Source organism: Sciurus carolinensis, chromosome 11 (assembly GCF_902686445.1).
Source record: "Sciurus carolinensis chromosome 11, mSciCar1.2, whole genome shotgun sequence".
Classification (NCBI taxonomy): domain Eukaryota; kingdom Metazoa; phylum Chordata; class Mammalia; order Rodentia; family Sciuridae; genus Sciurus; species Sciurus carolinensis.
This window is the reverse complement of record NC_062223.1, coordinates 76879010-76894038: the sequence shown is the minus strand read 5'-3', so window position 1 is coordinate 76894038 and position 15029 is coordinate 76879010. Positions and strand designations below refer to the sequence as shown.

The 15029-nt window shown below is 40.5% G+C and overlaps 1 protein-coding gene across 1 annotated transcript in view; it reads left to right on the top strand.

The window, feature by feature from the left end:
* The first annotated feature begins 3663 nt into the window (after positions 1-3663).
* The window catches only part of P4ha3 (prolyl 4-hydroxylase subunit alpha 3), a 32636-nt gene continuing 21270 nt past the window's right edge, over positions 3664-15029 (top strand). The window contains 4 exon segments of the mRNA XM_047515802.1: positions 3664-3890; positions 10561-10703; positions 11533-11756; positions 14726-14875. Of these exon segments, the coding sequence (XP_047371758.1) occupies positions 3691-3890; positions 10561-10703; positions 11533-11756; positions 14726-14875 (717 nt within the window). The 5' untranslated portion in view covers positions 3664-3690.

The window sequence follows — 15029 nt, the reverse complement described above, 5'->3', positions numbered from 1 at the left end:
ATAGCAGACTAGAAATGACAGAGGAAAGAAGAGTCAGTGAACTTGAAAATAGAAATTATTTAATCTAAATGAAAAAAAAATTAATGATCAGAGCCTCAGGGACCTACAAAGCAATATCAAGGTAATGTCAACAGAATTCTAGGAGAGCAAAAAATATATAAGGAAATAATGTATAAATATTTCCCAAATTTGATAAAAGACACAAATGTACAGAACTAAGTTCAGTGACTCCCAAAGAGGATAAACTCAAAGAAATCTATGACTATCCATATCATAATCCAACTGTTGAAAAATAAAGACAAAGAAATATCTTGAAACTAGCTAGAGAAAAATGATGCGTTATAAATAGGATAACAATGATTCAAATAACCGAACTTCTTGTCAGAAACCATGGAGGACAGAACACTTTTTAAAGTGCTAAAAGAAAAGAACTGCCAACCCTAAAGTCTACATCCAGTGAAAATAAACTTCAGGAATAAAAGCATTCTCAGTTGAAAGAAAATTAAGAAGATTCATTGCCAGCAGTCTTGCTCTAAAATTGCTAACGGAATTGAATCAATAATAATAAAAATTTCCCAAAAGAAGCCAAGGCTTAAATGACTTTATGGCGAATTCCTCCAAATGTGTAAAGAATGAATTTCAATCCTTCACAAACTCTTCCAAAATATAGAAAAGGAGGAACAGTTCCCAAATCTTTCTCTGAGACCAATATTATCTTTTTTTTTTTTTTAGCTGTAGATGGACACAATACTTTTATTTTATTTATTTTTATGTGGTGCTGAGGATCAAACCCATTGCCTCACAGGTGCTAGGCAAGCGCTCTACCACTGAGCACAACCCTAGCCCCAAGACCAATGTTATCTTGATACCAAAAGCAGACAAAGATAACACAAGGAAACTATAAACTAACTTATGAACATAGGCGTAAAAGCCTCAACAAAATTTTAGCAAATCAAATTCAGCAATATATAATCGAGATTATGTACTATGAGGGGTGTGGGATGTAGCTCGATGATAGAGTGCTGGCCTAGCATGCTCAAGGCCCAGGGTTTGATCCTGTGTTACTTACCCATTTGTTGCTGTGATCAAAATATCTACCAATAACACTTATAGGAGAAAAAGTTTATTTTGGGCTCACAGTTTTGGAGGTTTAGTCCAAGGTCAGCTGGCTCCATTGCTCTGGACTTAAGATAAGGCAGAACATCATGGTGGAAGGGTATGGCAGAGGAAAGTTGCTCAGTTCATGACACTCAGAAAGCAGAGAGAGGGCTTAAGGAGCTAGGGACAAGACAAATCATCCCCAAGGACACTTTCTTTCTTTCTTTTTTTTTTTTTTGGGTGCTGGGGATTGAACCCAGGGCCTTGTGCTTACAAGGCAAGCACTCTACCGACTGAGCTATCTCCCCAGTCCCCCAAGGACACTTTCCCAATACTTCTTCCAGCCATGCCCCACCTGCCTGTAGTTACAATGCAGTAATCCTTTCAAATTATTAATCCATCAACTGGACCAATTTACTGATTAGGTTACAATTCTCATTAAACTAATCATTTCAACTCTGAACATTCCTCCATGGTCTAACATGAGATTTGGGGGTGGGGGGTAACACCTCACATTCAAACCATAACAAATTGCCAGCACCACACACACAGAGAAATAAATAAATAATGCTTATATACTGTGACCAATTAGAATTTATTTTAGGAATGCAAAGTTGGTTCAAACATACAAAAATATAACACAACATATTAAGAAAATTTAAAAAAAAACATGATCATCTTAATATATATAGAAAACATTCACCAGATTATTAACATAACAAACTGGGAATACAAAGGAACTGATTAGAACATTGACAGAAAACAAAAACAAAACACCCAACCCTACAGTTAACATCATACTTAACAATGGAAGACTGAAAGCTCTACCGAGACCTGGAATAAGAACATGAGTCTTTTCTTGCCACTTCTATTCAACATTACACTAGAACTACCACCACAGTCAATTAGGTTCAGTAAACATGTAAAGGAAGAGAAGAAAAAAAAAAAAAAAGAAAGAAACATCCAAATTGAAATAAAATAAGTAAACTATCTCAATTATCGGATAATTTAAAAGCATAAAATCTATGTGTAAAATCATAAGAAATAAAAAACATCATAAAACTAATAAACAGTTTCAACAAGATTACATGATACAAGATCAGTATACCAAACTTTATTGCATTTCTGTATACTTGCAATGGACCAGTATCTTATCCCTGGCACCTCCCCTGACATCTCTCTCTTTCCCTCTCCCCGACTTCTGGAGGCCACCACCAGGGAAGTTAGTACATGTAGGATGCTTGGGACAGTTGCCAACAGGAAAAAACTTATTATTTATTATTTTACTGTTGCTATTGTCATTACCATTATCGCCACCTTTAAAACTTCTATTGGGTTTTCAGAGGAGGGTGGCTACATTTTATTAGTATGCTGTGGAAAACCTTTCACTACCTGGCAGTCCTAACCACCAGGAATATGTCATCATTTTTGGAATTCAAACTATTTTCCACTTGCAAATCTTGGGTACGCATAGGTACCTTCTGTCTGGAAAACACCATTTGCCTGTCATCATCCAGGCAATTACTTTTCATCCTGTTGGATTAACATACATCCTCTTCTGTGAAACCTTCTCTACCACCTATAAACAGAGGTGGGCTCCCTTCTCAGTGCTGCCGCTGCACATCACACAGCCCTCCATTACCCTGACAGCAATTTAAAAAAATTTAAATTTATTTTATCTATCTATCTACCTATCTTATTTATTTATTTTGCGGTACTGGGGATTGAACCTAGAGGCACACTTACCACAGGGTTACAACATTAGTCCTTGTTTATTTTTGAAGCAGAGTCTTACTAAGTTGCCCAGCTGACCTCAAACTTGGGATCCTCCTGACTCAGCCTCCCCAGTAGCTGAGATTACAGGTGTGTGCCACTGGCCGCGGATAACACTTTTTTGTGGTTTTAGTTTATATTTCTAACTGCCCATGTGAGTGCAGGTTTGGGTCTGCTATTTCTTCGTGTCCTCAGCACAATAGCATAAATGCTAATATTTGTTGCCTGAAAATAAATGAGCATAGACTGAGGAATGAATAAAAGGGGCAAAAAGAATGAGCTGGCGGAATATTTTTGTTTGCTTAAGTGACTTTTAAAATACACAACAGGCATGTTGGATCCCGAGGTTTTAAGTTCCGTAAGTCCTGTGCTATTCATCCTGTAGGATAGCTCAGCGGTGACATCTGCGAAGCGTTTGCCTAGGCGCTGCTCTCTCGCTGCTTCACCCACATCGCCGTCGCCAGGCCGCATCACTTACTCTCGCGATTTCCTCACCAGAATCCAGGTGTGTCTGTGCATTTCCACCCATTGTACCAGAGAGGTGAGTATTTTGGGGGTGGCCTTGTGCAGCCCTAGACCAGTGAATTCATTGGTCACCCCACGTCCTGCCTCAGTTTTCCCAGTGTGACGGGCACAGCAGAAATCTTCCGGAGGTTGCGATTTAGTGGCGGGTGGGCGGACACCGAGGTGCACCCGGGGCGGCCAGGGAGCCGCACGGGGCGGGGGGCGAGGCGGGGCGGGCAGTTGGCCGAGGGGTGGGGCGGCCGGGAGCGCGGGGCCGACGGGCGGGACGTCGCAGGGGACGCGCGAGCGCCGGCGATGGGCCTCGCCGCGCGGCTGGCGGCGCTGCTGGCGCTGCTGGTGCTGCGGGCCGAGGACCTGTTAGGGGCCGCGGCGCGAGAGGACACGTTCTCGGCGCTGACCTGCGTGGCGCGCGCCCTGGCGCCCGAGCGACGGCTGCTGGGGCTGCTGCGGCGCTACCTGCGCGGGGAGGAGGCGCGGCTGAGGGACCTGACCAGGTGAGGGCGTGGAGGCTGAGCGCCGCCGAGGGCTCTGAGTGGCAGACCGTGGGGTGGAGAGTGACTCTGAGGCTCACCGTGTGCGGGACCCTTGGACACCGAGGCATGAGGTTTTGGGGAGCAGTTTCAATCAGCACACTGTGTGGGAACACACACACACACACACACACACACACCAGATCCAGCCTCACACATAGGAGTTGATACACCGTGGGACAGTGTGGCAGGGGTGACTTGGGCAGAGTGGGACCTCACAAGAGCTGTGTCGAGCTGTGTGGTACCCCAGGCTCTGTGTCACACTGCCACACGCACAGGGGAATGTTGTGGTGAAACAGAGACACTGCCAGAGTGAGATGGTGAGACCAGGGTGATGCTCTCACTCTATGTGTTGGCTTTTTGAGCCTCCACTGTGAAACACCATGTGGCCCAGCAAACTGGTGTTTAGTATGAGGAATCATGACATTCTACCATGTATGAGATGGATGTGTCCCTGGGACTGGGTGGACAAGACAATATAGATATCACACTCTGCATACAAAAGATGATGGAATAATTGTGTGGATCACTATATGAATCATGCTTCATTAATTCATCCAACACATATGTTTGAGTGCCCACTCTGAGCCCTGCACTGTTCCAGGTACTGGGGACAAAATGGTGAACAAGACTCAACTAGGTCTTCAAGGAGTTTGGGCCCCTAGCACCATTATTGTTAATCAAAGATATCTTTTCCCTCCCTCGTTTTGACGACGACGACTTCTTCTTCTTCTTCTTCTTCTTCTTCTTCTTCTCTCTCTCTCTCTCTCTCTCTCTCTCTCTCTCTCTCTCTCTCTTTTGGGTACCTGGGATTGAACTCAGGGGTGCTCAACCACTGAGCCACATCCCCAGCCCTTTTTTATATTTTTTATTTAGGAGACAAAGTCTCACTAGGTTGCCAAGGGCCTTGCTAAATTGCTGAGGCTGGCTTTGAACTTGTGATCCTCCTGTCTCAGCCTCCCAGGCAGCTGTAATTACAGGCCTTGCCCAGCTTTCCTTCTCTTTACACATGTAAAGGCTGCTTATGTGGTGGGTGGGAGCCTTCAAGGGGCCTGGATGGGAGACACTGTGGCTTTGGGTGGGGAGTGACTCTGAGGCTCAGTGTAACCTCCAAACCTACTAAATATTAAATAAATAGCAACCAAGGTGTTATATATGTACAAAAGTATTTGACACCAAGGAAACACTTTGAAAAGCCCTACTTGATGCTAGAAGATACTGAGGGTAGCATTCATAGGCAGTTGCTCAGAGTTTGCTATCCAAGCAAAATACTAGTACTACACACTATGGAATAAATTATTATAAGCCTTGGGAATCTGGAACACAATGATCATGTATTGACTCGGTCAGTTCCAAACAATGAAAGAAGAATGATTGTATATAGTAGCACATGTATCACTATGTGTTGTGCCTTCTCTGCTTGGGATATTGAGAAGCCCACAACTCTGTAAGAAGCAGTGATTGTGACCATATCACTATCAGTATGCTAAAATTGTATTTATACCATGTGACCCTCTCACCGAGCTGAGACAACACAGTGAGCTGTTAAAAAACTTTGAGTGAGGGCTGGGGTTGTGACTCAGTGTTAGAGTGTTTGCCTAGCATGTGTGAGGCTCTGGGTTCAATCCTCAGCACCACATTAAAAAAATAAATTTAAAAGGCATCGTGTCCATCTACAACTAAAAAAAAAAAAAAACTTTGAGTGAGTGTATGTGATAATAATATGATTCTGGAGTGACATGGGGAAAATGTATGTGGGACACTGGCTTTGTGAGAGCTCCTGCATTGGAAGGTGTGTGAGTACTTGTCACAGTTTTGTAACAGTGGAAGGTCTTGCATAAACTTCATTTCATTTGATTTTCACACACAATGCTTTGAAATAGGTTTGTATTACTCTCTTAATAAATGAAATATCATTTGAAATATGAGAAATCTTGAAGTCTAGTAGCTTATCCAAGATTTTAAGTCTAGGAGATAGTAAATCCATGACAAGGTATTGTTCGACTAGGTATTGTTCTGTTGACCCCGTTCACCCAAGGTTCTTTCCATCATGCTGCGATGCCCCTCCTGCTTGCTTTTTCTGACATACCAGGACACAGACCAAGCTTCATAACTGCAGGAGGTTTTGTTAGTGGCCAGAGTATGTGATGGCTCAGTGCCTGGATTCAGGAGTTCAGTAGACCTTTATTTGAACCTTGACTCTGGCCTTGGATATGTTTTCTGACCTTTTTGAGCTTTTACCTCCTCTCTATAAAATAATGATAAAAATAGTTCTTTCCCCTTTGGGTTGTTGCAAGGATTGATTACTGTGTAAAGGTATTTATCATTGTGTGTGACATGTAATAATTACTTAACAAATGTTAACGCTTCATGATTATTGTTCATTAGAACTGGCTGATGAAACTAATCCCCACTGTTGGTTGTAAGCATTTGCTAGGATTCCAAGAGGCCAAATAGAAAAAATAATTAGAAAAAATTCTAGATCTTTTTCTCAGATGACTTATGAATATTTTATTTTGTAAAGTTTGTTTGAGTTGTAAAGTTGTGAAGTTTGATATTTTGGAGACTATAATATGTTCTAAAACCAAGTGAAATGTTTGCTTTTTAAAACATGAATTTTGGCAGTTTCTGCTCATTTTTCTATACCTCCAATCTGGATATCTTATGTAATTTGAGATGTTATTTCTAAGGCCCTCAGTTTATAATTTTTTTAATTTCTAAATTGGGAAATGAAATATGTTTGAATGTTAAAATGATTCCCCTACCCCAAGTTAATGAATAAAAGTGATTCTAGTATAATACATATATTAGTCATACATATATAGTTAACCTGTAACTTTTTATGTTGTTGCAGTTTAAAAACTACAAAGAGTGAAAGAGTAGAATTAGCAGCAGTTGTTTCTGGACTAAGAATTAAGCATTCAGAATGTTTCAGTAGCACTGAGACAAAGCCACTTCTGAATTTCAAAGAAGAAACACACTGAGCTGAAACAGCCATGTACTGTGATCAGATAACCAACCCAGGCTATGTTTTATGCAGGGATTGGGTTGCAAATTCTATGTGGAAATTCTTGAAGGAAAGGATCTGATTTTCCACTCTCAGCAACATTTGTTAAAGCAAAAAGCCATTTAAGAAACCCTGAGGTTTGAATTCAGCATCCCATAACTCAGTCTCTGGAAACTAGCTATTTGCTCAGACACTGGGCATAAGTCCAACTTTTGGATTCCAAACCAACCTCAGATATCAGTCAATAGACTTTTTTTTTTCCTTTTTTTCTTTGTGAGACAGAAAAAAACAGCATATTTGAACACTGAACTGGGTTGATGTGCTATAGTAGACACCAAACCCCTGACCTAAACAATTCAACCCAAGAATGCAAAAAAAAAAAAAGATTTTTTTCATGGGTGGAAAAAAACCAAAGATTTAGACAGTATTTTTAATTTGATGGATGGCGTGGAGCAAATCTTCATCTTTCTGCCTTGCTTCTTTCCCTTCATGCCTGGGTTTCCTCTGATGCCTGTTAAACATTAGTTCTTAAGCTAACGAGGAGTCTATTCTGTTGTGGTAAAGGTGATGGAATTGTGCATGCTGAAAGAACACATAGAGATCTTCTAGACTGGATTAGTTTTTCATTTTAGAGAGTTTGGAAACTTAAGGTGGGTGGGAGACTGCATCAGAGTAAGTCTCAGTTCTCCTCCCAGCTCTTCCCTGTCCAACTACCTTATAAAATCACTGCCTACTCAGCCTCAATTGTTCCTGGACTTGCTCTTTAAGCTGGGTTCAGCCCAAGTCTCTGCTTGTACGTTTTTTCTTCTAGCAGTGGAATATCTTTCACTAAATAGTTCCATATGGAGCCAAAGCAGGAAATAATGGGCAGTAAAAAGATCCCACACCCTGAAGGATGGTTTAGTTTCAAAACCCTGGAGTAGCAGCTCACAAACTGCCCTGTCTTTGGGATCAGATACGTCCTGGAACTTGACAGGCATCCTATGTCCTGCCTGGGTTACCCAGGCCCAGATTCTTGTTCCTTAATTTATGTTGAATTGAACATTTGTCTTCCTGGAAATGACTGGACTAGTCGTCTTCTATTTCAGGGCCCCTTTCTTGAGAGCTCCAGTCTTTGGAAATCCTCAGATCAGACTCTGCAGCCAGAGGTTGAAATCCTTCCACCCTGCCAGCCCTCTCTTCTTCTCCTTCATGCCTCTCTACTTGCCCACTCTTCCCAGAATGCTCTTGTAGTTTCATGTGCTCTTGTACTCATTTAAACTCACCTTTCACACACACACTTTTTTCTTTTTGTTATTATATTATTTTTGAAATTAACAATTTTTAGATAAGGGGAAAACACTCTTAGAGGACAGGACTAATATCCTTAACATGCCCTGTTAAAGATAATCATTAAATTTCAATCAAATAAATTCCATCAATGTGTTAGAGAGAATAACCACAGTATATGAAAGGAGAGGAAATACCATCTTTTGCTTATATGAACACTCTTGTAGGACACATGGGGAAGAGAGAGAATATCTAGAAAGATGATCATTTCAGGTCCCACCATTTCCAGCCCTTTTCTTCAAGTGGCACCGATCTGAAAAACTGGAAGTGAAGCGGACAATCCCATTCTATTCCCCATTACAATCATCGCCAGTTTCTGTGCTGTCTCCTTCCTGAATATCTCCCTTGACTCCGTCCCATCTTTTGCTCCCATAGTCACTGTTGTAGATCAGCCTCCCCACGTCTCTTGTATAGTTTTGAAGTGACCTCCTCCCTGGTCTTTCTGTCTCTAGTCCCTTCCACTTCTGAATCCTTCCCACCCTCTCACAGATTTAGGTATGTAAACAAGTAATAGAAATCCCACTCTCACTTATCTCTCTTAAAACCTCCCTTGACCTAATCTGGCCAATCAATCACCCTTTCTCTGTACTCCCCACTATGTCTTGTTCTTAAATCTGGTGTTGCATCTGTAAATATAATTATTTGTGTCTATCTTACCCACTGGACTGTAAGTCCTTGAGGCCAGGGTCTTATTAAAACTTTTGTCGTTAGCTCCTAGAAGACTATATTTCATTCATTTTTTTGCATAGAAATATGTATTGAACTTGGATAAACAGTGATGAGAAATACATATTTTTTTGTCCATAAACTTTTTATGCATTGGATCCCATCTTGCTTCTGTATCCCCACTATCCAGCATGGAGTCTGACATCTAGAAACTGACCAGATAGATTAACAGGTTATAATCAATAAATATAGGTCAAGATTCTGCTCCTTTGTATATATTGGTCCCTGTTAGCTTAAAGAAGATTCTTCCTCTCTTCTTTGTTCAATCTCCATGGGAAACATGGTAGAATCAGCGGAGAACCCAGTCTTCTGAGTTAGACAGACTTGGACTCAGTTCTGGTTTTGCCATTTACTAACAGTGTGGCTTTGTTCCAGTTTCCTCTTCCATAAACGGGCAAAATAAAATACACTAAGTGTTGTTGGGGGGATTAAATGAGACAACATATTTAAGGATACCCAGTCATAGTAAGGGCTTAAAAAGTAGCAACCATTGATATTTTAACAAATCCTTCAAGAATCAAATCAAGTGCTATCTCTTCTGGGAAGTCGTTCCTCACCCTTTCTAACTCCCACCTGGATTAGGTGAGCTGCTTACAAACTACCATAGGATTATATGTTTAATTTCTCCTAGTATGTGTCACAGTTTTCATGATTCATTCAATAGTGTTTTTAGTTTCTGCCAAACACTAAATATTGGATATAGAGTGATAACAGAACAAAAAAACTTCCTTTTAAAAAATTATGTGTATCTCTAAGACCCAACATGACATACAGTAATTTTTTTTTTTTTTTTTTTTTTTTTTTTTGGTACCAGGGATTGAACTCATGGGGCCCTTGACCACTGAGCAACATCCCAGCCCTATTTTTTTGTATTATATTTAGAGACAGGGTCTCACTGAGTTGCTTAGTGCCTCGCCATTGTTGAGGCTGACTTTGAACTCGAGATCCTCTAATCTCAGCCTCCAGAGTCGCTGGGATTACAGACGTGTGTGCCACCATGCCTGGCGACATATCGTAATTAACTGGTATAGACTGATTCATCCAGTGAACCAGCAAGTAGGCCTACTTTTACTTTTATTTTTGGTACCAGCGATTGAACCGAAGGACACTCAACCACTGAGCCACATCCCCAGCCCTTTTTTATATTTTATTTAGAGACAGAATCTCAATGAGTTGCTCAGAGTCTCACTGAGTTGCAGAGACTGGCTTTGTACTCGTGATCCTTCTGCCTCAGCCTCCAGAGCTGCTGAGATTGTGGGTGTGCACCACCAGGCCCAGCAGACCTACTTTTATTAAATGGGTAGTTTTCACATTCTTCGTGTTTGCCTGACTTTTTGGTTAGCCTGTTACATGAGTTTCAAGAGGTTCAGCATTTCAATTTTAGCTACTCCCCACCCCTACTGCCCTTGGGATCAAATCCAGGGCCTGGTTTATGATAGGCAAGTGCTCTACCACTGAGCTACATCCTCAGCCCTATTTTGTCCATTACTTTTATTGTATGCACAGCATGCCAACCTTCCTGAGTGGAGCGGTTGTATCAGGAGGTGAGCTCATTCTACTTCTCTCTTTCAGGTTCTATGACAAAGTGCTTTCCTTACATGAGGACCCGGCAGCCCCAGTGGCTAACCCTCTGCTTGCCTTTACTCTCATCAAACGCCTGCAGTCTGACTGGAGGAATGTGGTGCATAGCCTGGAGGCCAGTGAGAACATCCAAGGTAATGAGGAGGAGGGCTGGAGGGTGACAGAGAAACTTCTGTCTCCTGACTCAGCGTAAGGAGAGGAACTCTGGTGGTATGTGAAGAAGGGTAATGGAGTGGGTGGGTGTTGGTTGATGTTCTTAGCTCTTGTAAGTTCAGAAATTAGATCTTCTTGTTAATAGGTTATATGATTATAGATTAGAAAGCACTTTCATATCCATAGTCTCTGATCTTCACTACAATCCTGTGAAGAAGTACAGGATATATCATGCCGTTTGTATATGTGTGAAGTAGTGGTCCTCCAGTAGTTCCTATTTTATTAAGTTTTTGATTTGAAAATGGGATTAATACAATGTTATCAATACAATGTCATCTGCAGTAAGCGCACTTTCCTAATTTATTCTATTTGTACTTTAAGAAGTTGGCTGGCTTTGGGGAAGTTAAGAGAAAGAAAAGTTGTCACCCTGTAGGGCAAGATTCATGGAGGTATAAGATGGGACAATATAGTGAAGGTGTATGTCTGTTTTGCTCTTCATTCACTCATTGTGAATGTTCCTCCACTCTGTTCCAGTAACTGTGCTTCACAGGAACTGGGAACACAGACAAATAAAACATTATCTCATGGAATATTTGAATGGGTGGCCATGCCTTGCATGTATTAAATGCTTAATAACACTTGGATTTTTTTGTTTTGTTTGTGTGTGTGTGTGTGTGTGTGTGTGTGTGTAGTGCTGGGGATGGAACTCAGGCCCCTGTTCAAACTAGGCAAGGGCTCTACACTGAGCTACATCCCCAAGCCAATACCTGTTTTTTTTGAAGGGTAAATTATGTTATTACAATTTTACAGCTCTTAAGGATGGTTATGAGAAGGTGGAGCAAGACCTCCCAGCCTTTGAGGACCTTGAGGGAGCAGCACGAGCCCTAATGCGACTGCAGGACGTATACATGCTCAATGTGAAGGGCTTGGCCCGAGGTGTCTTTCAGAGAGTCACTGGCTCTGACGTCACTGACCTGTACAGTCCCAGACGGATCTTCTCCCTCACAGCAGATGACTGCTTCCAAATAGGCAAGGTAATGATATTCAGTGAGAAAGCCAATTACTCAGCTCCAGTTTCTTGTGGATGAAATAAGTATGTCCAAATTGCTTTTACATATTTCTCATACCTATGGTAAACTTGTAATTTTATACCATTCCTATTTTCAGAGAAAGAAACTAGGTTCAGAGAGCATAGATAACAAAGGTCACACAATTGAGGAGTAGAATTAAATTTTGAACCTGGTCTTTAAACTCCAATCCCATGTTCTTTCCATGGTAAGTGAGGTGGTCAAATACTTAGGATGCCCTTGAGAGTGAAATGGGTGTTATTTATTGTGCTAGGAAAACAGACATAAATTAGGCAAAATGATCCTTTGGTCACCCTAACTGTAACCCCTGCCAGTAAATGAACCACTGGGTGGAAAGCGAAAGCAGGCCAAATGGGTGAGGAAAGGGAGAAGAGGTGGTCATATGTAGATAAGATCATGGAAACAGCCTCCTTAGACTTTTTGGAATCCCCCCACAATGTTTCCTAAGTATTTGGAAATAATAAATTAAATTAGTATCAAAAAACTGAGGCATTTACTCTAACATTACTTGGGGAAAGAGACTTCAGGAACCTCCCATATGATGTATTTAACTAGTTTTGATCACAAGTTATAATCACACTTGAGATCATTTTATAATATACTCTTTGCCAATCTTTGTCTTAGGAAGCAATGCAGGGCTGGGGCTGTAGATCAGTGGTAGAGCATTTGCCTAGCATGTGAGGCACTGGGTTCGATCCTCAGCACCACTTGTAAATAAATGAATAAAGGTCCATCAACATCTAAATATATATTTAAAAAAAAAAGAAGCAATGGAGTAAATGTTTTTTAATTTTAAGGTACAAACTGAAGGGAAGTGAATTTTTCCTGGCTTTTATAATATTCATTAGCAGATCTGAGAGAGGACTTTGTGGGTCCTAGTTCAAAGTTTTAAGAATCAGTCTCCAAATTATTAATGCAGAGTGGGTTACCCTGGGTCTCTCTTCATACCATTTTCCCTTTCTGAGGTCCTAAGCAGAATCAGATCCCAGTTGTCATATCCATGGCTAATTTAAGTTTGAGCCAGTTAATATAGTTTGATGTATGGTACCAATATGTGCTTCATTAGTAAGATCTTTCTGAAACCAAAACCATATGTTGAAAATTTAGTAAATCACTCTTGAAAAATTTCCTGGCAATCCTTATGTCCATATTTATTTTTTTAACTTAAAAAATAAAACATTACAAATATCAGAAGAGTACATAAAATAATATAACAAACAACTTTAAAATGTTATGTATGTTCAAATTTTGTTGTTTCAGCATTTTTCTAAGATTTGCTTGTTTCTGGTACCTGGTGTTTTCCATTTTTTCCTTGAAAATACATAATAAAATTGTTTTTATATTTTGTTCAAAATATCTAAATATTTATGTTTGGAACAATTTCAGTTATCTCACCTGACCACAGTACTGGAACTTAAAGCTGCTCATGGAAATATTAATCAAATAAATAGATAAGACTGGGGATGTGGCTCAGTGGCAGAGTGCTTGTCTAGCATGCTGGAGGCTCTAGGTTCAATCCTAGCAACAGAAAAAAGAATAAAATAAAACAAAAGGTTAACTCGGAAGAAAAAATTCAATTTTTTAATGTTATTCTTCAGCTCAATCCTTTTACAAAGAGGAAACTAGAGGAACAGAAATGTAAAACAGCAGATTAATGGAAGACCTAGGATAGGAATTAATTTATTGTTTAGGCTATGAAATGCCCTATCTCTAGGTTCTGTCCAGGCTGGATGTTACACCTGAATTAGGCCATTTAGTAAGAGTTTTTCCAGCTCTCTGACTTTATAATTCCATGTTGTTTCCAGTAATGACTTCCAGGAAATTCCACCTTCTGGTCTGGTTTTCTGGTTAGCTGTAAGCTATTAGGAGACAGGACCTATGCTTGGCACATGTTGCCATATTACCCAGAATTCTGACATTTAATCAAAACAACTCCACCGAGCTCCCACAGCATCCCCACATCTGCTGTCATTATGGTGCCTAATGCATTTGTCACAATGATTGGTTTGTCTTGTACCCTCACTTGATTCCAGTTCTTTAAGGACAAGGGCCACCAGGAACATAACACTCAGCAAATACTGAATAAGTAAATAAATTTAATCCATTCCTCCCATTGCCACCAGCAACATCTTCCTGAAAACATGATATTTATGACTATAATCAGCTTAGCCCATGTTCTTTAGGTTCATTTTCTGTTTCTTTGGATTACCTGAACATATTCTTGTCTTTGGCTTGTGTTTTTGCCATTATCCCACCTATTTATTTTTAATTTTTTTATTATTTTTTTTTTTTTGGTACAGGGAATTGAACCTAGGGGCACACAACCACTGAGTCACACCCCAGCCTTTTAAATATTTTATTTAGAGACAGGGTCTCACTGAGTTGCTTAGGGCTCACTAAGTTACTGAGACTGACTTTGAAGTTGTGATCCTCCTCCTGAGCTGAGACTCTGGGATTATAGGTGTGCACCACTGCGCCTGGTTCATTTTCCCATCTTAAAGTACTCTTCTTTCCAATTTCTGTTCTTTGAAACCTTTTCCTTCTTTAGGGAAGGCCTATCTCAGATGCCACTTCCTCCATGAGCTTGAGATTCCCAAGTCTCCTCACTTCTCTGTCCCTCCACAACATATTATGCATTTCCTTCAAGCACTCCTACCATTCTGTTATGGTTTCTTGAGTTCATATCTCTTTTCTCTCACAGATTATAAATTCCTTAAATGCGACAACTCTTGAGTCTCCTTTCCACCTAGTACAATGCCTTGTATATAATAGATGTTTAGTAAATTGAATTAAAATATATTTGAGGTTAAGGCTTGCCTTCTTGGGTTCCAAAGGCTGTTTTACTCTTTAAATTATCATTCCCTTTCCTCTACCTGTGGACTAAGCCTTTAGTGGTGGTACTTGTTTCCCTGTAGGTGGCCTATGACATGGGGGATTACTACCACGCCATTCCATGGCTGGAGGAGGCTGTCAGTCTCTTCCGAGGCTCTTATGGGGAGTGGAAGACAGAGGATGAGGCAAGCCTAGAAGATGCCTTGGATCACTTGGCCTTTGCCTGTTTCCAGGTAGGGGAGTAAGTGAAGCTCGCTGTTTGTCACAATAAAGGTAATGCTTTACATCTGCTTTACAACTTTCTAAGCATTTTCATGTCTCTTAATTTATTTCATTTTCCTAATATGACCAAATGGGAGGGCATTTATTTTATTATTCAGCTATATC